Source organism: Anthonomus grandis, chromosome 1, assembly GCF_022605725.1.
Source record: "Anthonomus grandis grandis chromosome 1, icAntGran1.3, whole genome shotgun sequence".
NCBI classification, from domain to species: domain Eukaryota; kingdom Metazoa; phylum Arthropoda; class Insecta; order Coleoptera; family Curculionidae; genus Anthonomus; species Anthonomus grandis.
In genome coordinates this window covers 53878679-53904617 of record NC_065546.1, presented here as the reverse complement: position 1 = coordinate 53904617, position 25939 = coordinate 53878679, and the positions used below count along the sequence as shown (strand labels likewise).

At 33.8% G+C, this 25939-nt stretch overlaps 1 protein-coding gene across 1 annotated transcript in view; it reads right to left on the bottom strand.

Moving 5' to 3' along the window:
- The window catches only part of LOC126745858 (activating transcription factor of chaperone), a 59220-nt gene extending 34006 nt beyond the window's left edge, over positions 1-25214 (bottom strand). Inside the window, exons 1-3 of the mRNA XM_050453890.1 lie at positions 25049-25214; positions 18840-19006; positions 18615-18777 (exon numbers count right to left, since the gene is read on the bottom strand). Of these exons, the coding sequence (XP_050309847.1) occupies positions 18615-18777; positions 18840-18893 (217 nt within the window). The 5' untranslated portion in view covers positions 18894-19006; positions 25049-25214. The remainder of the gene's footprint in view (positions 1-18614; positions 18778-18839; positions 19007-25048) is intronic.
- Between the last annotated feature and the right edge of the window lie 725 nt (positions 25215-25939).

Here is a 25939-nt window from a genome sequence, read left to right as displayed (position 1 = left end):
TTGTAAAATATCTGGGGATTACATTTATGATCATTTACATGTATTTAAAAAACTACTTACTGTTAATTAATTTTCATATTTCATAGCTTTAGGCATTCATACGTGATCGTGAAGGATTTTTGTTTTCTAATGTTTAATTATTTATTGGGTGTTAAATGGAAACTTTGCAATAGTTAGTGGATGGGACATATTTTGTTTAAATATTTATTTTTATAAAATTGTTTTTGATTTTTTTGCACATACAGGTATTTGGTTACCTAGGTGCACCTTAAAATGTACTGAGATAGATTATAATTATTGGATTTTATTACACATACTTTGTTAAAGCTTATATGTAATATATCCGATTGATTGATTGCTTGTGGACGGGCTAAAGAGGCAAAAAAATTAATATTTCATGGCAATTCGGACTGTAATGGAGCTGTGAAATTGGGTGGAAACCCCAAAAAAAGTTGTACTTTTGACTCCACTTAAGGCCCAAGAATCTTGGATCCAAAGCATATTAGCGATGTAAAATAAGGTAGAAAGGGTCTTGTCGACTTTAAGTAGGATCTCCGATTTTGCAATATTTTAAAATTTGAGCATAAAGACTAAGAAAGGAATAGATTAAGAGAAAAAAAAATGTCTATTTGATGATCGAAATTCGTTACTATTGATAATTACATTGTCAAACTTTTGACATATGATCTCGCATTTGCCAAATTTTGTATATTTTCTTTTTTTTTATAACAAACATAATTATTCCGCTAAAGCTCAATGTATAGTACAGTCGTGCTGTATGAGAATGGATGCAAAAATTAGATAGAGGATGAAATTTTGACAGTAAGTTGTATGGGTTGAGAGAGTGAAAAACAAAAAATACGAACAAAAATTCCGAGGGGTTTTTTTTTAGGGGATGGTCTTGGATTGGCGCTACCCCTTTGCACTTACAACTTTGACCCCACGAGATAAATTGTTCAGAAAAATCAGAGCTACCTTTTCTTCCACAGAGCCGAATTCATCCGAGTTGATTTAGAGGGTGTAAACAGGGGGTGAAGTTTTGAAAAATTGGTTTTAAATTAATAACTCTCTTGGAAAACATCCCACGAATTTTATTCAAATAGGAAAATTATAGCTCTCAAAAAGACGCGTACATTGATATACAGGGTGGTCCATTTAACTTGAGACATCGCAATATCTCCAAAACTATGTTTTTTAATAGTATCTGATTTAGCGTTAAAAAATAAGTAACTTTTATCTGACACTTTTTTACATGCAACCTCTCCTTTTCAAGATATTAATTCTTGATTCTTTTACAAATTTTTTCCTTGACAATGACATTTGACGTACCGTAAAACGGGGTTTACTTCGACAGCGGGGGTATCTTCGACACGTAGGTACCTATAATATAATAATTTTTTTTCAGGTTTCTTGGTGTTTCTCAGGTTATCCAATGTTCTGCTATAGTTTTTGTCCTATTTAATATATTTTTTTATTATATTTGCTTTGTTGTTTTATTTGTTTATTTATTTTATTTTTTAGTTTTTCTCTTTGTTTCAGATACGGTAAGTTTTATTAAAGATGCCGCGCACTTACGTCAAAAAGGTGGGAGGTCGACCTTACCTCAACTGCAGAAAGGAGAACATAGATAAGGCTATTGATGCTGTGAAAAAGGGCATGTCCAAACTACAAGCTAGCCAGAAGTTCAAGGTGCCGAGAACAACGTTAATTGATAAACTTCAGGAAACTCATCCTGCAGCACCGGGTCGTCCATGCGTGTTGACTCGCGAAGAAGAACAGCTGTTGGCAAAAAGTCTTGGTGTCGTAAACGACTGGGGCTTTCCCATGACTCACGAGGACATTCGTCAAGTTGTGACAAAATTTGTGACGAAGCAAGGTAAGAATGTTCCGGAATGGAAGAACAACAAGCCAGGTCTGGATTTTATAAAAAAAAATCGCTCAGGAGGATCAAACTGACAACTCGACTGGCTTCCAATATCAAACGTCACCGAGCTGCCGTAGGTAAGGAGCAACTTCAAGAATTTTTTGAGAACATAAGAGACATCTTATGTTCTCAAAACGTCCTGCAGGCACAATTTATCAGGTGACGTCAACTGGATAGTTCGATATGAATACATTCGAACAATGGTTTTTTGATGTCTTGATCAATGCTAAGAGCACCCCTGAACAAACAAAAGTTGTGATTGGAGATAATCTTGCGTCACACTTTTCCCCTCGCGTTGTTAAGGCAGCTGAAGAAAATAATACGAGGGATGTCTTTTAAGTTTTGCATATAGAAACATAGAGGGCGTCACTAATCAAATGTCAGTAGTCAAACTTAACCTCAAACTTTACTTTTCTTAAATTCAAAACGTCAGTGCGATACATATAGTTTTACAGCTACAGTAAATTTTTAAAGGTAGCAAATTGCGCATACCATAGAATTAAACAGAGAACATTTTCGGGCCATCATTTTTTACAATTTTCGAAGGCAATTATCTCAACAAGAATGCTGTGCTGAGTTGATTTCTGTTTTCGGTAATGAAGCACCACATCAGTCGACAGTTTCTCGTTGGTATGCAGAATTCAAGCGTGGACGGGTTAGTCTTAGCGACGATCCAGGGTCAGGTGCACCAAAAACGGCTGTCACCCAAGAAAACATCGATGCTGTGCGTATGCTTATCACGGAATATCGACATGTGACATATCGTGAGATTGAGGCTTCATTGGCGATTTCAAAGACCTTAATTCAAAAAATTTTGCATGAAGAATTACGGATAAGAAAATTAGTTTCCCGCTGGATACCGCATCTGTTAACTAAAGAACAGAAAGAAGCTAGGGTGATGTGGTGTCAAACAACTCTAGACCGCTTTGAGGCAGGAAACTCTAAAAATGTGTACAGCATTGTCAGTGGTGATGAATCATGGATTTACTCATATGAACTTGAAAATAAACGTCAGTCGTCTGTATGGGTATTTCAAGATGAAGAAAAGCCAACAAAAGTCATTCGTTCTCAAAAGCAGGTCATGTTGCAACAATTCCTCTGGAGAATCAACGAACTGTTACTGCCGATTGGTACATTACCATTTGTTTGCTGAAAGTCATCGCTGAGCTTCGAAAAGCGAACCCACAACAACGAATCATTCTCCACCAAGACAATGCAAGTTTGCACACAGCCCGGAAAACTATTGAATTTTTAACTTATCAAAACGTCGAATTTTTGGATCATCCTCCGTACAGTCTCGACCTAAGTCCCAACGATTTCTATACTTTTTCAAAAATCAAGAAGGAACTGCGTGGTCAGAGGTTTCAGACGCCAGAGGAAGCAGTTAACGCCTTTAAAAATGCAATTTTGACAGTACCCACAAACGAGTGGAATAACAGCTTTGACAACTGGTTTGAGCGCATGCAAAAGTGCATTAAATTTCGTAGAGAATACTTTGAAAAACAATAAAGGCGTTAAAAGTTATTTTTTGTTTTATTCCAGCTGCATATGCAAAACTTAAAAGACAACCCTCGTACTACACCCTGTATATAAATATGTTGATATTTTTTCTTTTTTTGCCCCTCAGTAAAATTATCGTAAAGTTGACCGTCTCATTTTTTCTATTTTGTACCTGATGTTTGAGATCATACCGTTTGAAAAGTGTGTGGTATTTAATCGTTTTTTATAATTTTATATTATTTTTCAATCCTTATGGTAAAATATAGATAGATATATCCAAGTCAGGTATGTATAACTTTTAATATATTTTTCTACTATTTTTGAGCTTACTACAAATTTTACAAAAATTCTAATTTATCTCAAAACACTCCCCAAGCAAATACTCTATTAATGGGCTTGTTTGATAGCTTAAACTATGCTCTTTTAAATGGCAAATGCAGTTTTTGCGGTAAAAATACAGAGATTGGAGGGACACATTATGTTTATTTTTTAAAAACCGATTACACATGTTTCGCCCTAAGGCCTCGTCAGTGCTAAAAGAAAAAAGAAAGCAACCCTAGTACAAAAACAACAATGCATAGACATAAATTACAATGTTGAGATATGACTTACCCGGTAAAGCTATTGGATTAACACCACAAACGTTTAAGTTAAAACAAAAATAAATACATAAAAAATAATGCTGACGTTCACATTAAATAATCCGGTGTCAAAACTAAATAAAATAAAAGTAAACAAACAAGCAGAATGAGGTTGAACGGGAGAACGGAAATAAAGCAAAAAATAAAAAGTGAAATATGACTGGGTCGACAAATGAACCAGCGACCATCAGGTTCGTAGGCAAGCGCTAAACTTACGTACTATCCAGGTCGTGATAAATATTGTTAAAAATTATATGCGATTCAAAGGTAGAAACATCATTCACACAAGACAGTACAGGACTCCTTTTTGCCCTTGTGATCTCCATCTTCTCTAGTCAAGCTTCTTTCCCTTCACTCATGAAGGATTTTTACATTTTCCGGGATGGAAGGAAAGTGTTTTGAGGACAATAAATGACCTGCAAAAGCCGATTTAGTCTCGGTGATTTCGGTATCTTTATGTTTATTATATTCTCTTAAATGTTCCTGCACTTCGTTTTTATTTTCCTTCCAGACTGACCAATGTAAACGGCATTACAGTCCCCGCAGTAGTGAGTAGACTCCCGATTGGGTTAAGGCTTTTTAAATAATGTGTTGGACGTTTTGAATGATATCTGTAAATTAGTTTTAAAAAATTTAGCCAATCGGGAGGAGATACTACCAAAGTAAGTGAGGCAATGAAGTCTAGAATTTTTAATGCTGGTGTTATGGATTAAATTATAGGAGAGCTTGTATTTATTATAAAATTTGAAATAAATTTTATTAATTATACTTAATGGAAACCCATTATTTACTGCAATCTGTTTAATTGCAGCTAACTCTTTTTGAAGGGGCTTGTTGATAATGGTATTTTGAATAACCGGTAATCGTTTTTTAAAAAATAAACATAATTTGAGACCATTGACTTCGTGTCCCTCCAATCTCTGTATTTTTATTATTAAGAGGTCTCTTTGAGAAAAACTGACTACTTTTTTGAAGTTTTTGCGGTAATTTACGGTTTAAGCAAATATTTGTTTTTTTAGTACCTCTCGTCAGCATAACGCACAAAGATTTACTAGAAACATGGCTGTTGGCTTCCAAAAAAAGCAGTAAAACCAAATAAGCGATAACATTTGTCAATTGATGAATAAATCAACAAGTGACCAACAAAATAGAAAAAAAAAATTTGAAAGCTGCCCGAATTCTTTGTGCCAAAATGGGCCGGAATTGGCAAAAAAGTTTTTAGAAATAAAACTAACCTTGTAATTCACCGTAAGACATGGCTAGAATCTAAAATTTGTTTGAATATCAATACTAGGATAATTAATGAGCCTGGACCTTCCTCGAAAACTAAACGTGGAAGACCTGCAGAAGATTTTACGGACAGTAGCCAAAAAACGAGAAAAAAAAGACGAATTGCCGATTTGGTTCCCAGTTATACATCGGAGGAACTAACTTTCGCCGCACAGAAGTCCGCTAAACAAAATAGAAATATCGTTGCAACAAAAAAGTCTTCCCTTACAAGATACAATGGCACCTTTTTTAGATTTGGACCATTTCTCGAAGAAAATACAATTTGCTGAGGTCAGTCATTAATAATTTATATGATGATTGTTTGCCGTCTTTTTATAAAGTTTTGTGTTTCAAAATCGATTGACTCAAAATTTTACCTTTACAGAACAAGGAGCAGAAATTAAATTACAACTTCTGTTACAATATACCCTTAAGAGCATTTCAAAAATTTTAGAAAGTAAATCATTAAATATAAAATTAAATGAAAAGCTCATTCTTGTTTGTAAGTATGGTTTTGATGGGAGTTTGGGGCATAGCATCTACAAACAAAAATTTAGTAGTTGTGATACTATGACTGACGAATATTTGTTTTTAGTTGCTATGTCACCTCTTAAACTGGTAAATGAAGAAAGCGATGTTTTTTGGGAAAACTCTCCAACTTCGTCTACGTTTTATTGTATTTGATTTGATTGATATTGAAAGCGCCAATCTTAAGAACCAAATTGTCAATTTAGAAAGTTGCCATATTTCAGTTAATGGTGTGGATGTGGAAGTGCAGTTTCAATTTCATTTTACCATGTTAGATGGTAGCTGCGTTAATACCCGATCTGAAACCAATTCAACTCAGAAATACATTTATCTGTGGTGCATCTCCAAAAGAGATGAACACAGATAAAGTTTTCGAAAAGACAAATTGAGAATCTTAACTTTGGGTTGTCATCCCTTCATTCGTGGATTCGTAGTTTTGAGTGTTTGTTACATATTGCCTATATATTACCATTTAAATGTTAGGTCTCCTGAAAATAAGGTGGTTTTCGAAAATCGAAAACAAAATATCCAGAAAGAAATTAAACTCAAAATGGGCCTAATTGTAGACAAACCCAAACCAGGCTACGGATCCACGAATAACGGGCTAGGCGATTTTTTTCAAAATCCAGATTTAAGTTCTTTAATCACTAGAATTGATAAAACATCAATTTTTAAATTTTCACAAAGAAACCATTTCACCAGGACACTCTACATCGACCTATATTCTTGGTACTACATGCCATCAAGTGTGCATAAGCTCCTAGTACATGGAGGCAAAATTATTAAAAATGTTGAGTTGCCAGTCGGACTTTTAGCTGAGGATGCTCTTGAAGCAGAGCACAAAGAGGTTAGAAATGTGAGTCTAAATCATTCAAGAAAACAATAAAGAGAAACCTCAAACAAGGACATCATGAACAGATTATTACTTACTTCAGATCCATTCATATCTTCCTTGAGAAAGGCTACAACTTCCAAATCGCGGCTATATAACATAAATGATATTCAAGATTACCTGGAGGATGATACTTTTTCTTTACAACGGTATTCTGATACGTTACCTACAAATATTAATAACCTGAATTTAGACACGGATGATTCCGATCTGTCGGAAAGTTATTGAATTTAATAATGAGCTGTTTATTTTGTTATGTTCTTGTCCTGTTTTAGAACTATAGATGTGTTAATTTGTTACAACTCTTTAATATTTAATAGATACTTATTTTTTTCTCATACTCATAAAATTTGGCTTTATATAAACAATTATGTAAATTTTTACATTTTTGGAGTTAATTTTTCTGTTACTTTGCATTTTTTTATCCCAGGCCATCGTTTTGCAGGGTACTTAATTCAAAAAGTTTGGTGTATAAATAAAATAGATTATTCTCTATATTTCTAAGTAGGTGAGTGCGAAATTAATTATGTAAAATATGCCATATGTAGCTGAGTGTATAGGCTTCATAATAGTTTTGGTAAAAATCGGTTGAGTACAAAAAGTGTACTGATTTTTGTCCCGCATTCCCATACACTCGAAGCACTGTGGATCGTAAGGAAATATTTTTTCGCGTGTCTAGACAATCAAATTACATAATAAAAATGACATTTCATAGCGATCCAAAGCATATTACCGATGTGAAATAAGGTAGAAACAAGAAATTGAACTTCTGACCCAAATGTTGACATGAAAACCCACCTGAGGCCCAAGAATCTTGAACTATCGTAATAAAATGTTTTCTCGCGTTTCTTGATCACATTTTGCAATAAAAATGACATTTAACTACAATCCAAGTCATATTAGACATTTCAAATAGGGTAGAAAACGACAAACCTGGACTTTTGACTCACTTTATGACTTAAGATTCCACCTGAGATCCAAGAATCTAGGACGATTATAATGTAATTTGTTCTCACGTATGTAGACAGTGACATTACGAAATAAAAATACAACTTAATTGCAATCCAAGGCATAACAGAGACGTGAAATGCGGTGGAAATCCGAAAATTTGGACTTTGGATCCACTTTTGGACATGGAAACCCATCTGAGGCCCAAGAACTTTGGACGAACGTAACGAATTGTTTTCTCACGTATGTAGACAGCCACATTACGCACTGGAGATGATATTTCACTACGATCCAAGGTATATTAGAGATGTGAAATACGGAAGTGTTAGATTCGGGAAGAAATTAAAACACTGGAAAAAGGCATCCTAAGGGATTTTACATCAGCTGAGAATGGAACCAGTAACAACCCCTAATTTAAGAACCAGCGACACTAGACCCTACGTCATCGGGAAACTACCGGTTACGGTTACTGGTAATAAATATTATTATTGTTCAGACTGTTAAATTGCGTGTAAAGTTATTGACCATCCTGATGAACATTTTTCAAATCAGTGGCTTTTTCGAAAACTAATTCTTCTAAAAGGCTAAAAACGATTACAGGTTAATTGGTTCTTACAGTAGAAACTCTTGAAAATTGGACTTTTGACCCACTTTTTGAGGTGAAAACCCGCCTGATGCCCAAGAATATTGGACGATCGTAATGAAGTGGTTTCTCACATATTTAATTTTTACGATCTGATGTAATGGAGGCATCGAGGAGACTTGACAAATGTCTAGCGTGCGTCTTTAAATATTCGCATATTCACGGCTTAAAACTTAACCCAAATAAGTCAGCTATTATTTACTTTGGACCGGCCACAGATTGGGCATCTGAAAATTTGAATGTGTCAATAGATGGTGTTAAAAGCCCTATTGTTGCCGAGTATAAAAATTTGGATTTAGTGTTCGATAACACTCTTCAATTTCGTATCGAAAATACTCCAAAAAACCTATATTAATCTCCGCAATATCTGTAAAGGCTTGTCTTAAGTAATTTAAATTATTGTAATTTTGTATACGGATTTTGTTTAGATATTTCAACTAAATGTAAATTACAGAAGGTCCAGAACTTCTGTAATCGCCTCATTTACGTGAGCAATAAAGTTCAAGATCTAAAGTGGCTAAATATATCCCATCGACAAAAACTACATCTTGCTTGCTTCCTGCATAAATTAATCAAATCTGAGAGGCCTTCTTACTTGTTTGAAAAACTAACACGTAGAGATAATATTAATCTACGCGAAACTCGTTTCAATACGACCCAAAATTAACAAAGCCATGACTCAGAACTGCTTTTCTTACAAATCAGTTAAACTTCTTAATAAATATCCAATTATCGGTCAAGTTAAAGATAATTTGTGAACTTAACACATTTAAATCAAAATTTAAAAAGCAACTGTTAGGTTTAAATGACTAATATCCTGTTTTCTGCTAATATGTTTATAATTTTTCTATTTCTTTTTAATTTTGTAGCATGTGTGCGATAGTTTTGATAGGTAAATGATATTGTGAAACTTTTTTTTTTAATTTTATATGTAATTTTATAATTGTATATTTTTTTAATGCTCGGTTAAACCAACAGCTAAGTTGAAAATAAAGGCGCTTTTATTTATTTATTTATTACGAAATAAAAATGACATATTACGTAATCCAAGATATAATAAAGATGTGAAATGCAGTAGAAATCCGAAAAATTGGACTTTGCACCCACTTTTTGACATGAAAACCGATCTGAGGCCGAAAAACCTTGGGCGATCTTAATGAAATGTTTTGTCCTAGATGTAGACAGTCAAATTACGTACAAAAAATTACAGTTCATCACTATCCAAGGCATAAGTGCGTTAGCAATCCGAAAAATTGGACTCTGCATCCACTTTTTGACATGAAAACCCATCTGAGGTCCAAGAATCTCAGACGATCGTAACGAAATGTTTTCTCACGTATGTAGACAGCCACATTACGTACAAAAAATGATATTTCACTACGATCCAAGGTATATTAGCGATGTGAAATACGGTAGTGTTAGATTCGGAAAGAAATTAAAACGCTGACACTCGAAAAAGACATCGTAAGAGATTTTACATCAGCTGAGAATGGAACCAGCCACGGTCACATCACCCTAATTTAAGAACCAGCGTCACTAGACCCTACGTCATCGGGAAACTACCCGTCGCCTAGTGGTATTTACGATAGTATACCGTTTCCAGAAGACATTTAATCATTTAATCAATAATTAGCCATTTAGTATAATTATTGTTTATTTTACGGTTACGGTTACTGTTAATAAATATTATTATTGTTCAGACTAAAGTTATTGACCATCCGGATAAACATTTTTCTAAAAGACTAAAAATAATTAAAGTTTAATTGTTAAAATAATTAAAGTTAAACTGAAAAAATTGCACTTTTGTCCCACTTTTTGAGATGAAAAAACCCACCTGATGCCCAACGATCGTAATGAAGTGGTTTTTCACGTGTGTAGACAGTCACATTACAAAATAAAAACACAATTTCATTACGATGCAAGGCATAATAGACACGTGGAATCAAGTAGAAAGTGAGAAAATTGGACCTTTTTGATATGGAAATCCATCTGAGGCCCAAGAACCTTAAACGATTGTAATGAAACGTATAGGCACATTACATAATAAAAATTACATTTCATTATGATGCAAGGCATATTAGAGACGTGGAATACGGTAGAAACTCAAAAAATTAGACTTTGGAACTATAAGATCTCTAAGATTTTTTAACATGGAATCCTCTGAGGCCCCAAGAACTTTGGATGATCGTAATGAAATAGTGTGTATGTGCCTGACCTCTTACATAGTAGTATCTCAGGACAATATTTGACCTTCACAGTAATTTCTCCCTTTGAAGATAGCCTTAGGGAAACTAGTGGATGTGATTTCATAAAAGAACGATCAATCTCAGAATAAAATTTTAAGAAATTGTTTTGAGGGATTGACATTTTTTCTTACGTATATAGGCAGACACGTTAAGAAATAAAAAAATTAGAATTTTGACTTACTATTCTAGTAAGACATGAAAACCATCTTCAGGTTCAAGAATTTTAGGACAATTGTAATGCAATTTTTCTCCCTTGTGTATACAGTCCTATTGCGTAATAAAAAAAATAATATTTCATTACGATCCAAGGCATAATACAGACGTGAAATGCGGTAAAAACCCAATAAGTAGACTTTTGACCCACTTTTTGACACAGAATCCCACTTGAGCCCCAAGAACTTCAGACGATCGTAATGAAATGTCTTCTCGCGTATGTAGACAGTCCAAATGCGTAGCAAAAATAAAATTTTATTACGATCCAAAACATAGTAGAAGTAACTACGGCGGTAGAAAACGAAAAAATGCACAATTCACCTCTAGTCTATATCTTTTCGCGTCTTTTAAGCATTTGATGCCATATTTTTTATGCTTTCCGGGGATTTGGACAGATTATAATAGATTTTAAAATTATGCCCAAATAAGTTTGGAACAATTTGGTCCACTCGCGCGTGAAATTTATCGGTGGATCCTAAAAACAAATCGAAAATACATGCAATAATGCCAAATTTGAGGCCAACGATTTGTTTTTTAAATACACAAGCTGGCCTATATTTTCAAACTGAGATAATTCTCAGTAATTGTTACTTTTTCACTGATAACTTAATTACGATAATTAAAAAAAAGCCCCCCCCCCCCCCCCCCCCCCCCCAAATAGGTCACTACGCAAACAGAAAACCAGATAAGTCTTGTTACCAGCTGCCTTTGTCTGGAAGCAATGAAAACAACATATTTACTTAAAAATTATAGATCTTGATATCGTGGTTTTAAGTTGACTTAGAGCGTCGAATAAATCTGTGAATAGATAATTGACGGTTGAAGTGGAAAAATTGGCTAAAGGGGTTAAGCAAACTGTCCTCAATACGAAACGATATTATCTTATGTAAGGCAACCCAAAAAAAAAAATAATAAACAAACAAAACCGGCCATGCGTTATTATCCGTGACCTGCAAGGATCAAATTTAGCAATTTTTGCAATCATTTAATTCAGTTTTCATACAGAAAAACCGGAGAGTATGAACCGATTAAATGTTTCCATAAGTGCGTTTGAAAGGTATCAGGTATTTTGTTATGCAAATAGCGCACATAGTTGTCGGGCTCAGGGGCGGCCGCTTTTTTCCTCCCGTCTTAAAATATTCATAAATCTTTTCTTAACGCAACAAAAACTCGTTTAAGATCGATTTTCCTTTTTTTTTACAAGCCAGACTACACCCAATGAAACTGTTAATTATCTAGAAAAGATTTTCATTATTTATCCTTTCCGCCTGACGACAACGATTTTATCCGAATATGGAAAAAACGGAGAGTTTAATATGTTGCCAGTTTTTGTTGTTATCTTTGTCGTGTAAACAGCGGGTCAAAGAGCAACGTTATTAATAGAATAAAATATCTTAAGGACGGCCTAAAGACAAAAAGTATTTTAAAGAATCACTTTTTTTAGGTATCTTGATTCATTGTTGTTTATATATGTGTTTTTGAAAGTGATAGACATTGATAAATATAGTAAAGTCTACATTTCGAACTTCCATTGTCTTAAATTTAGAACAACGATCTTTTGTCCCGATTTCATTCACATTCTGGTTTGCCTTTCGGTACTTACTCGTATTTGAAGCGAAAAAGAAGTCTTGCGTTGTTGAATTTGATTCTTAAAAGATCAAATAACTCTTTATTTTTAACAAAATAATTTGTTTCATGCAGGTTAATATGGTTTCCGTGGCAAGTGTACAACACTAAATATTAATAACTTATTAAATTATGTTGTTGAAGAAATGCAGGAGGGCTTGGATACATAATATGCCTCCCTAAATGATCTTCCAAAAGTAACGCTTTTGACTGCGTGTCTCATTCAATATTAATTAAAAAAATTATAATTTTACAGACCGTACTCGATTTATTTATTTTGCTAATAATAAACCACAAAAGTTTCAGATCAAAGATTCAGTCAGATTTCGCAATTCTTTATAATTCGACCAATTTTCTTCACCTTATATTTCCTATAAACTCTGCCCCGTTCATAAATTAATGCCTTCAATGCAGGTGTTGGCCAGGATGAACAGGATTTAATTACTCTAACAGTCTTAAAGGGAATGTGTTTTTCAAATAGGGAAGTTAGTTTAGACATGAAAAAGTTCACTTTATCATCAATACTCTGCATATAATAAAGATTATCCCAACGAATATCATGCAAATCGTTATTAAATTGAACCTCATCAAATTGTTTGAATTTTTTAAACGTAACGAGTTATGAAATTTTTTTTCTTGGCCGGTAATTTGATATGACAGTATGTTAACGTGTGATCAATAAAATGTCAGAAAAATCTAATGTTGTCAGCATTTAAGGTACCTACAGAAGTTACAGTATCAGGATTGCTTATGAATATTGGATCCAATAATTTGGAAGTTACATTAGTGACACGAGTCGGTTCCTCGATAATTTGAAACTAATGTCTTGCCTCCTCAGCAATCTGGTTTTAGGGAAGTGTCCTCTTGAATATTAATAATAATAATATTTAGAACCTTAGATAAAAAACTGGCAGCAGTCCTAATTGCGTCAGACTACTTCAAAGTATTTGATGAAATCGACCTTGATTTCATAATATATCTTTGCTTGTTTTCAAATTTTATTTTTGGCAACGAAGCCAACGTGTAGCATTGATCATGAATATTCCTATCCAAAGTATATAATATCAGGGGTGCCTCAGGGCTCTATACTGAGATCACTTTTGTTTCTATTATACACACTGATCTCCCAAATGTGGCTGCTAACTCTGAGATACAATCGTATGCTGGACAACACTAAGGTTGTAAATTTTTTTTTGATCCTCAAAATACTAAGTTAGCTGATGAATGAATCAATCATGAAAATTTCCAAGGAACACAACTTAAGCAGATTAATCTAAGTAAGACCAAAGTTCAATGTCCTATCCGGGTCTTCAGGTAGCTCAGTAGTTTAATTATATTAAGCTTTTTCAACTCAATGAAATACCCAACAGTAGAAATGTATTTTTAGATTTGGGATTGTCTAATGTCTCAGATGTACCCATTACCGTAGCCACTGATCCACTATTTCAGAGTAGCGTTCATCATTTTGGCTATGCCTGTGCTGTATCTTGTGCTGGGGGACCAAGGGTCGACATTTTAACATAATATGAGTATTACTATGATTTTAGAAGTGCCAATTATAGGGAAATTAATAGCTTTCTGGTTTCTATTGAGTGGTATGAGTTTTTTTTAATGTGAATAATTTGAACCTAGCTGCCAATATATTTTATGAAATTATTGCCACATGTGTGGCCCAGTGGAAGAGGTACAAAACATTTTCAATTTCTAAGTGGTTCTCTTCAGAATTGAGAAAGTTGACGCAAAAAAGGGAGCTCATTATGTGCATACTCAGATCGCACATATGCAAATTATAAGAAGTTCTCAGATCTGCGAGCTGAATATAAAAGGCTTTCAGATCTCCATTCTTCAAAATATATCAGAAGTTTTGACACAATGTTGCAGCTTTTAGAAATGTATAAATGACAGTATGACCATACTCTATGAATAATAATCAGTCTGCTTTCACTGGTCAGAATTTTGCTAATCTATTTGTGAATTTTTTTCACACAGTTTATACTGACAAGCAAGATTTGCCTTTTTAGGGTGAGACAGTTACCATCAATAATTTTGCTAGTAATATAAACGTTTCGAGGATAACAAAGGGGGATATATTTTAGCAGATAGTTAAGCTTCCTGCAAAGCTGTCTCTGGGCCCCGATGGTCTACCTAACTATTTTTTAGAGCAATGTGTTTGCACAATAACCTTGCCGTTGTATGTTTTCTTTAATAGGTCATTGGAGGTTTCAGTGTTTCCTGATGCCTGAGTTTTCAATTTTCAAGAGCGAAGCTAAAGATAATATTGAAAATTATCACAGTGTCTGTATCCAGTCGGACATTCTGAAGAGCATGGGAGAGCAAGTACAGGTGGAATCTATATATATTGACTTTTTCAAAGCGTTCGATCGGGTTAACCTTTGGAATCCTATTGGGAATGTTGGTGGGTCTAGGTTTTCATTGACAGCTGGTGTTGTGGTTCTCTGGTTTATTGTTTGGTCATGTGCAGCATGTTAAAATTAGTGGTTTCTTGGCTGAGATGATATATGGCAATTCAGGTGTTCCTCAAGGCAGTCACTGTTCCCCTCTACTCTTTATATTACTTATTGTTTTAAGAATAGTAAATGTCTAAAATTTGCTGATGATTTGAAGTTTTGGAGATCTATTACGAGTCCATTAGATCAGGAACTCTTGCAACAAGATCCTGACAGATTCTGTGTTTGGTGTACGAAAAATCAGCTGAAACTTAACATCAAGAAGTGCGTATTTATTAGCTTTACGCGCAAACTGAATGGGTTCCCATCGACCTAGTCAGTCTGTCACTACTATTAAGGACCTGGGTATCTTTTTGGATAGCAAGTTGGCCTTTATTGACCACATCAGATCCATATCAATAAGAGGCTCAAAAATGCTTGGTTTTGTTCTAAGAAATTGCCAGTATTTTTCAATGAGGGCTACCAGATTGGTCTACTGTGTGTAAGTAAGTCCTTTTTTGGAATACTGCTCAGTTGTGTGGTCACCATATTTTTTAAAATCACACAGTTTTCTTGGAACGTGTTCAACATAAATTTCTTAGAGTATGTGCTTTTATGGAGGGTATTAGAATGGAGAACCATGATTACAGAGTGATGGAACAACGGTTAAGCTTACCTTGACTTAGTGCTCACAGAGAGATATTTGGCATACTGCTTATGTTTAAACTTATTAATGGCTGTTAATGTATTGTACCAACGGCCATTATTAGTTTTCATATTTCGCCCAATTGTGTGATTGAATGTGTAATTTGGCAAATTCCATGATAAAAATAACGACATGTTTTATCATTTAATTAACAGACAGTGTCAACGTGAAACAAGTTTTATACTGAATTGTCGTTACACTAAGTTTGGTGTTCTTTTCCCTTTAACTCTGTGATTTTAAGTATTGCTTGTAGATTGATTTTTAATAGCTTTAGTGTTATTGTTCTTTGGAATATTTATAAAAATATAAAGAGCGTTAAGTCCACTATCTTGCTCTGTGTCAAATGTTTGTTATTTATATTTTCTGTTTTTTTTTCATTGATTTTACTAACTTATGATATTGATATTTGTCTACATATATAGTTATAGAACAAGTGATGGCGGGAATAAATATTTGAATTGTTTTTTTATAGTAAAATTAAAAAAGCTTGCATCATATAGAAAAATAAGTACATTAAACTTGAAATCTTTTCATAATATACCATTACAAGCACTACATTACCAAACAGTGCCACTCTCCCTGCGGAGCTTAAAAATATGACTCTATCACTATTAAATCAAGAAAACACCCCTTAACATATAATAAAACCTCAGATAGATATATTGGGATGTAAGCTTTTAATATCTTATAAACCTGTATATATTTTTGTTATTTATTGTAGATTTTTCTGTGTATGAGCCCATACAAAACAATAGGGTCATCTTCATTGGAGACTTTAATATTACATCTATTCCCCAACTTAATAAGTTAAATGATTTTATGGCATTATGCAGTTTCAAATAATTTAATACATTTAAAAATCCCTACAATAATATATTGGATCTTGTAATAAGTAATTTTGAGTGTGAGGTTGCAAGAATATCAAACACTTGTCCCTGAAGATAAATCGCATCCCAACATCAATGTCTCCCTGGTTTTGGAGAATAAATCATCATGTGGCTCCTTTCAAACTAATCCCAATAGCAAATGCTACAACTTTAAAAAGGCTTATTTCCCTCTGCTTTATAAATTCCTCTCGGAAACCAATTGGCAGTTTATAACTACTGCGTCTGATGTCAATTTGGCAGTATCACTTTTCTATGAGCATCTATATGACATACTTGACCAAACGGTGCCTCTCTTTAAATACAAAAAATACAAAATAAAATACCCTGTATGGTATACAAATGAAATTATCAAACATTTGCGAAAAAAGAAGGAAAAACTTTATAAAATATACAGAACAAATAAACTTCATTCTAACTATACTGCATCCTCTAATATTCAAAGACTAACAAAAATTAAAATTGATAATGCCTATAAATCCTATATTAAAAGAACTGAGTCATTTGTAAAAAATGATCCCAAACAATTTTGAAAATACGTCAAAGGAAAAACATTTCCCGAATTCCTGCCAATGGTTTTGCTGACTTCTTCAAGAGTGTTTACGTGGAGTCGTCGCATCCAGGGGCTACACACCCTGGCCCGAATTCCTGCTCCCATAACACATTAATAAACCCTTTAACTGAAAATGAGGTGAAGACTCTGCCGCAAAAAATTAAAAAAAAACACACAGCTGGACATGAATGATCCCTTCATTTATTTTTCGAGATTGTGCACAATGTTTCACAGCTTCCTTGCTCCTCATATTGAATCTTGCTTTAAAAACTTCCACTTTTCCAGATGTTTGGAAGATTTCTAAAATTACGCCAATACATAAGAGCGGTGTAACAGACAATATTGAAAATTATAGACCTGCCTCCATGCTGTCCAACAAGAAGTGTGTCTGAAATGTGTATCTATGACAGCTTATTTCATCAACTAAAAAAATCATATTTCCTTAAAACAACACGGTTTCTTCAGTAGAAGATCGACCGTCACGAATCTCACGTAATTTCTACAAAAAGCATACAAAGCTGGAGACAATTGGATGTTGTGTACTCGGATTCTTCAAAGGCCTTCGATAGGTTAGACCATGGTCTTATCATCGAAAAAATGATATCTACGGCTTTCCATCATGACCTTCTAAAACTCTTTGTCTCTTTTATTTGCATTGAATTAAAAATATTTCGCATAATAGAATCTAAAGATTGTGATCTATTGCAAAGAGACATTGTTGCTTTAGCACACTGGTGTACAATAAATAAACTACCTCTGAATAATAAAAAGTGCAAGTGTATGTCAATCTGAAATATTCACAATGAAATTAAGCACAGTTAGACGTGTAATACTGCCCTAGAAAATGTCCACTCTATTAGGGATCTAGGGGTCATAGTTGATAAAAAACTGACACTCAACAAACACATCGATGAAGTTGTTAAATCTTCCTTGAACACTTTTGGTTTCCAAGTCAGATCAACAAGAGAATTTGAAAGGTTGAAGAGTCTTGTTAATTTGTATAATAGGTCTAAATTACTTTATGCAGCAATCATATGGTTTGCTAACTCTAATATTCATATAGACAGACTAGAATATGTGCAGCGCAGGTTTTTGAAGTATCTATGCCTCAAAATTGATGGAATATACCCTCCAAAGGGGTATGACCATAAACTACTTCTACAAAGATTTAATTTTTTATCTCTGAGGCACTGTGCTATTCTGAGAAGCCAACTTTTTTTATTTAAACTATGCAACTATAAAATTGATGCACCTGATCTTTTAAGGGACTTAAACTTTTTTGTTCCCCCTATACACACTAGAAAACACCTTCGTTTTTATTTAGAAAATAGACCTACTAACTTACTAAGCAAGAAATGCACCTTTATATCGAGCTTGCTCATGGTTTAATATAACACACATTTATTACACAGCAATAATGATATTAACCTGTTTAATGGCACTATAGATACATTAAAACACAAAATTGCTCCAATCATTATTATTGATTCTATATAAATTACTTTTCACTTGTTAAGCATATATTGTCTTATTTTTAGGAATTTCCTGTTAGACAATATTTGATAAATAAATAAAATAAAAACTAATCCCTTACCATCTTTAATAAGCTCGTCCAGATCCACAAGTTTCTCCAAGTTCTCCAATATGTGAGACGCGACCTCCGCCTTCGTTTCGCAGTCCTCAAAGGAGTCATTTTCGAGTTTTACGTCGTCGAATGCCGACGTGTGATAAAGAGTTTCATCGAGCAGTGAAGCCTCCTTATAAATTGTGGGTATTAACGTGATTTTGGTAATAGTGGTAAATAAAAATGAGTGGTTACCTCAGAAGAGAGGGGCGACACCGGCTCCATCTTCCAGCGCAACACTGTGTTCATGTTGGGGCTGTCCGGTGGGGCTGTTTAGTACGAATGGGGATGCGGAAAGATTGTTTAAGTGGGTGGTTTCTGCCGGTAGGGCTTCGGCAAGCGGTAAAAGCGCCATTATGGCTCTGAAATAAAGAAAATTACATTTTTGTTAACACAATAGTTTTGTAAAAAATTTGTGAATAGAAAGACATTCATTACTTGTAAAGCATTTAAATTGTTCCTATCTCCTTTAACTTGATAAGTCCCATTACTTATGACTAAAAAAAACTGACAAATTCTAAAAAATTCAGTTGGTTTATTATATGTTGGTTTTGGTGGTAGAACTGTGAGAACATTTTACAAGATTATATGAACTTAATTTATATCAATGAAGAGCCTATGAAGGTCGTCGAACATTGCAAGAGTTTGAGGTTAATTCTGGATAGTGACTTACAATTCATACAGCATGTATTGAAAAAACATTTTTAAACTTTAAAAACAGTTATCCACATCACTTCGATTAAATAGAAAACAAAATGTATCAGTCAAATCTCACAGCCTTGACTGAACCCAAACTTATAAAAGATAATGTTCTGGTTTCTAAAGTTTGGATCTTCAGATTTCAAAAATTATAAATAGCTGTCAAACTTTAAAAAATAATTTTTTAAGAAATTATCAGAACAATTAAATGTAATTTGGCAGACGTTTTTTTCTTTTTTTTTTGGTGGGCTTTCACAATGATCAGAAAAAAATTAATACAATAAACACTGGCATTATCATACTCTATTATCACATACATACATATAACAAACTAATGTATTTACCCTCTATAATACATAGAGTCTATATTATAGCTTAGTATTGCATAGATAATTAGGTTAGATGGAAGAACAGGCATCTAGATATATGAATCTTTATGCTTAGAATCTTGCCATTCTAAACTGTCAATTTTGTAATTGTAAAATATTTTCTAAATAACAAGACTTTTATTATTAAAGCTATACATCATAATATATATATATTATTATAGGAGTGGGCCAGGGTGTAAGACATTCAGTATTTGCCTTGCTTGCTTGTTATAGGACACTGCAAAGAGGCTATTGTCCAGATTCAATATTTTTCTTGGAAATTATTAAAAAAGTCAGGTTAGGTTATCTTTGTTAAACATCAATGATAACTTAATAGAGTATAAGGTACCCGCGGCAAATAAAGCCCGGCGGTCAATAAGGCCCACTGACCATATCTTTAATATTTAAAACTATAACCCCAATCTGACAACGTCAAATTACTCCCCTCCTTAGATATACCACATATTACTATAACGAACTCAAAGGAAGCAGCACGCGGGATTCGCGGGAACAGTGTTAAATTATCTTCGGAGTTGATGTGTCGCAATTATTGTCCGTTTTATAATTCTCGTGTGCCACATTTTCGTAAATTTTTTTGACTTAACGAACTTTTTGGTTCTACTGTTTGGGTTTCTTACATTCTCTGTTTCACAGAGCATCTTTTGATGTAAAAATCTAGTCAAAAAGGTAAATAAGTTTTTAATTATTTAGATTTTAAATAAAAATTGCCAATTCGGATATTAAGGGCCACTGAATAAATGGTGAGCCTTATTAAACGACAAGGTTTCTATCTTTAATTTCTCTCCAGAAGGATACCTAAAATTCCAGGAGAAAGAACAAAACGTGCAATATGGACGTCAGAGCAACCTCAGTCTGCCATAAATGCCATACAAAGTCAAACCATGTCACAAAGACAAGCCGCAGAACATTACAAAATTCCGAGAAGAACCCTACGGAACCACATACAATCTGGAGACGCTATAAAAAAGATGGGTAGATCTAGCATTTTAACAGCAAATCAGGAAAATCAATTTTCGGAAAGAATCATTCGTTTGTGTGAAATTGGCATGCCTTTAACTCCTCTGTTAGTGAGACGATCGGCTTTTAAATTCTGTGTCGACAATAACATTAAACACCCGTTTCGCACGTCTAAAGGTGTAGCTGGAAAATATTGGCTTTACAGGTTCTTGAAGCGCAACCCACATCTTGCTAGACCGAAAGCTCAACTTATGAATCCTGGGACAGCTCAAAAGCTCAATAAATTCATAGTAAATTATTTTGCCAAGCTCTCCGATATTTACAGAGAAATGAATATTCAACAGAATCCCCAAAATCTCTTTAATATGGATGAAAAGGGTTGCAGGTTGACCATCCACCACCAGCAACAAATTATTGGGAAAAGAGGTGCCAAGCGCATCCATCTCGTGGCACCTGAACATGCCGAGAACGTGCCCATTGCAGGATGCTGCTATGCTTTGGGGAGTTCCATACCTCCTATGATCATATTTAAGGGCAAAAGATTGAAGCCTGAATGGCAAGATGGTCTGCCACCGAGTTCCCTTGTGAAAATGGCGGAGAAGGGTAGTATGACGACAGAACATTTTATTGCATTTCTACAACATCTATCTCGCTACAAGAACAACGGACCGGCTGTACTTATCTTTGACGGAGCTTCTAGCCACCTAGATATTTCAATCGTTGATGCTGCAGATCAAGTGGGACTTAGACTGTTTTGTTAACCGTCGAATACCACCCACGAGCTCCACAACCGTTGAACAAGGCTGTTTATCGCTCGTTCGAGTATCGTTGGGATCAGGAGCTTCTTCCATATTGGGATACGCATCCACACCGACGTCTTAATAAAAGCCGCTTTGGTTATATTTTCTGTTATAAGTCTGGAGCAAATGTATGACTCCCGAAAATATTATCAATGGATTTAGAGCCACTGGCATGTTTCCACTGGATCCAACTGTCATACCTGAATCGGCGTTTGCCCCATCTTTAGCAACTCAACGTCTTCCAGAAAATATAGAACAGCCTCAGCAGAAAATTAACATAATTCCGGGACCAACAAATGTTACCGTTGTAAGCACTATCAATAATCTGTCACATGACTATCACTCAGATGACTCTGAAGATCACATGCCTTTAACTACGCTAAAGGAGGTGATGAGAAATTCCAAAATAAACAAAAACCCACAAGCTACTACTAAAACTACCTCTACTCAAAACATTAATAATGACCATCTTAATAAATCTTTTAAAGAATTACTACCAACCCCTGAACTTTTTGAAAAAAGAAAAACTAACATAGCAAGGAAGAAATCACTTAACTACAGGGCACAAGCGGTGACTAAAGATCTTTTTGCATCAGTTACCAAACCCACTACGAAGCCATCCAAAATATCTGCTACTAAGGAGCCGATACCATCATCTTCAATAGGTATTGGAAGAAGGACTTTAGAAGTAAATACTTCAATTACGGACTCTTGGTTTTGTTTTGTTTGCCAGACACAAGATAAAATCGACATGAGACAGTGCATAGCGTGCGGGACTTGGTGTCACGAGGCGTGTGTTGGCTTCTCACAAGATGATGATGACGACTTTATTTGCCCAAACTGCTCCTAGATTTTGGTGGTCAAATTTGTTTCTTGGTTAGAAATGTATTTTTTACGTTTATATTTTTATTATTTAATGAGCTTTTTTGACCGACATAATTAATTTAATGGGGCCTTATTTACCGAACAGTCGGATAATAAGGCCCACTTTCACATTTTTTTACAAAGCTTGTCAAAAGCCTAATTAAAATAATAAACTTTTTAATTAATGTATTATTTTGTTAAAAAGGCTTCATATTTTCAATATTTGGAGTGTCCTGTTTTTGTTTAAATTTTTGATAACACAATAAAGCATTTTTTCCTTATTTGTACCTTATAGTTATAACACAAATTTATGAATATTTTCTCTTTTATTCCAGGAAGCTAAACCAAAATTTCTTTTTATTCCATACATCCAGTTTTCCTGATTATTTCATTTTTCTAGGCAGTGGAATCACTAGTTTTTCTTTTTATTTGAATCTGTTGACCTCTGAATTATTCCTCTTATTTGTGATTGTTTATTCCAGGCAGTTAAAGCCATGGATTATTTTTAATTAATTAGAGCATAATTAATATATATTGAATACAAAATACAACGATTTTTTATAAATTCAAACACTAGCTATTTAATAACTTATTCTACCTTACTCTAAATTTAATTGTGTTTTATTGTCACTATGATTCTCTAAATTTATTATTAAGAGATAAACATTGGTATTTATAGACGTATAAGAATTTTCTACCTTTAAAACATGTATGGAGTTTTTTCCAAATATCGGTTGTAATATTATTTACTACACAATTTTTTATTAATTCCACTACAGATGCATTTAATGTCGGGGAATTATTATTGCTGTGAATATTCAATTTTACTTGATGACATAATATATGTTCAATGTCTTTTTATGACCCAACAGATAATTGGGTTTTATTGCTATAAAAAAATCAAGGGTGTAGGTATCTTTGAGTAAACTATAAACTACCATGTGTTAAATATTCTTCAATTGAATAAGCATATTCTTGAACTTTTTATTTTTCAGAGACTGTACTTCTAAAGGTAACTTGTTGAAAATCAATATTAGATTATACTGAACATTTTTTTGAATGAAATTAAAAGTGCACTTGATGTTTTTCAAATCACGTTTAGATCTGGTGTAATGCAATCTGCTGCACTGGATTTTCTTTGACAAAAATTAAAGCCTTCAGAATACAAGGTGATGGTAGTGTTAAAATTTTACTGCCCTTTTGTCTGCTTCTATTGTTCCAAGATTGTTCTGGTGCAACATTTTCAGAGGTCAAATATTCTGACGGATATCCTCTCAGAAGGCAACTTCACACCTGAGTTAAGAGTCTACAGAGGCATGATATGCAATCTTTGTAGTTTCCATACAAACATTGGTGAAAGTAATTTTAAGTGCATAGCAATAGGAAGATAATTTATTACCAGCCAGAGAATCTAATAATATGATGTTATTGTCTAAGTTGTTACTGGTTGTTTTCACTCTGGCTCTTTAAGATATTTCATAAACAAAATGAGGTTACATTAGCCTCGCCTAACATATTATATGGGATAAGTAATTATGGGAGTCAAAATTATCGTTGTTTTGAATGATTTTGCAATTTGACAACATTGACCTGAAGAAACAAGCTTTCTGAAGAGGTATCGACAGGAGCTTTTAAGATTAGTGATGTGCAACAATTACTTTTATAAGTATTGAGTAGATACTGATACTTTATATCTAAGTATCAGATACTTTGTATCTGTTACAAAGTAGTCATTACTTGTTAGTTGTTAGTGAATATACATCAGGTAAATATTATGATTTTATATGAATACCTATATTAAATTTAGGGCTTGCTTTGGCGTTTGTTATATTTTTTGAGTATTATAGAGGGTTATCAAGACTTAGTAAGATATTACAAAATGATAATTTAATACTTATGCTAATTAAAGGAATCAAGTAATCGGGCACAACAGACGAATTCAAATACTTTTACCTAGAACAAGGTATCGAGTTTCGAAGTATCAAGCAAGTGCGTGGCGACTGGCGACAACGCCGGGCAAATATAAATAGGTATTATTGATTAATAATTATTGTTAGGCCCATCGGCGGTGGTTTATTTCATTTTATTAACAATATTGCCATATTTTACTTATAAAATATATTTAGTACACATAAGCAGCCACTGGTGCCATGGAAATTTGGGATTTAAAAAAGTATTCGTGTAATGAGTAGTTGGGGGCATGTATCAGATATTAAAGTATCGAGTAGATACTATCCACACATCTCTATTTAAGATATTAACATTCTAAGCTGCAGTTCACTTTCACATTTTTCATCAGTTCTATTTACTAATGAGTGAATTCAATGACCTTGTCAATATGCCAATGCCTTGTATAAGCTTAGTTCCCTGGTGCCATACTTTCCAATTCATCTTGAACAAAATGTTTGATCACTTTTTATAGTTCTTCTAGTGTAATATTAAGATTAATATATGGGGAAACCAATTCGAATGAGATAATCTTAATTAGGGCAACTGTTGTCAGCTAAAGGTCCTTATTAAATTTACTCATGTAGGCCCAATTAACGTTAATTAAATCATTCATTAATGTTGTCCTTGGTCATAGCTTATGAATATATTGATCAAATATTCGGGGAATGCTGTGATGCAACGCAATATGTGACTTCTATGGAAATTAGCCATAATATAAACAATTAAATTGCTAAAAAACACTTACAGCATATCTATGTATATTTGTGGCACACTTTCGTGTGCAAAACGTTGAGCAACTAGTAACCCATGGCGCCCAGGGGATGAAACTTTCGAAAAAAACTATAAACACACTTTACTCAGCCATAAATTGAATTGAAATGAAAAATTCAAGATGGCGGACGTGGTACACGCGGAAATGCGCAGTTGCCATATCAGTAGATTCTTCTTTAAAAGAACTAAGTCACACACGAACTTAATAAATATACCTTTATACTAAACTTAATAAATATAAAGCTATATTTATTAAATTTGTGATGTCACAGCAGATAGAAAACTCGTTTTAAAAATGTTCTTATGAGAAAAAATAAGTTTTGGCTCAATTAGACTAAAAACACCAGCTGTGTAAGATTTTTTTTACATATTATTAGGCCAAAAAAACACCAGAACATTGAAAAAATAAAGGAAGACTTGAGAAAGAAGATAAATCCTGCCGAATTAAAGATTAGTGTAAATAGTATAAAAAGTACAAAAAACGGCTATATTCTAGTTAAATGCCAGGGAAAAAATGATATAGATATACTTAAAAAGGAAGCAGAAGAAAAATTGAATGGCTACAACATAGAGCTGACAAAACTAAGAAATCCCCGCTTCAAGATAATTGACTATAAAATAAATGATAAAGACGATTTAAATAGTGAATTTGTAGAGGCCAGAATCCGGGAACAAAATCATTTTATTGAAGCAATGGACCACCTAGAAATAACTTTCTTTAAACTCAATAAAAAAAAAGATTCTTATACTATCTACGGAAATTGTTCAGCCAAATTATTTCATAAGTTAATTGCAGTAAAGAAACTATATATATGATGGCAGCGTTACCCAGTATTTGAAGATATAAGTGTACCCAGATGTTTTA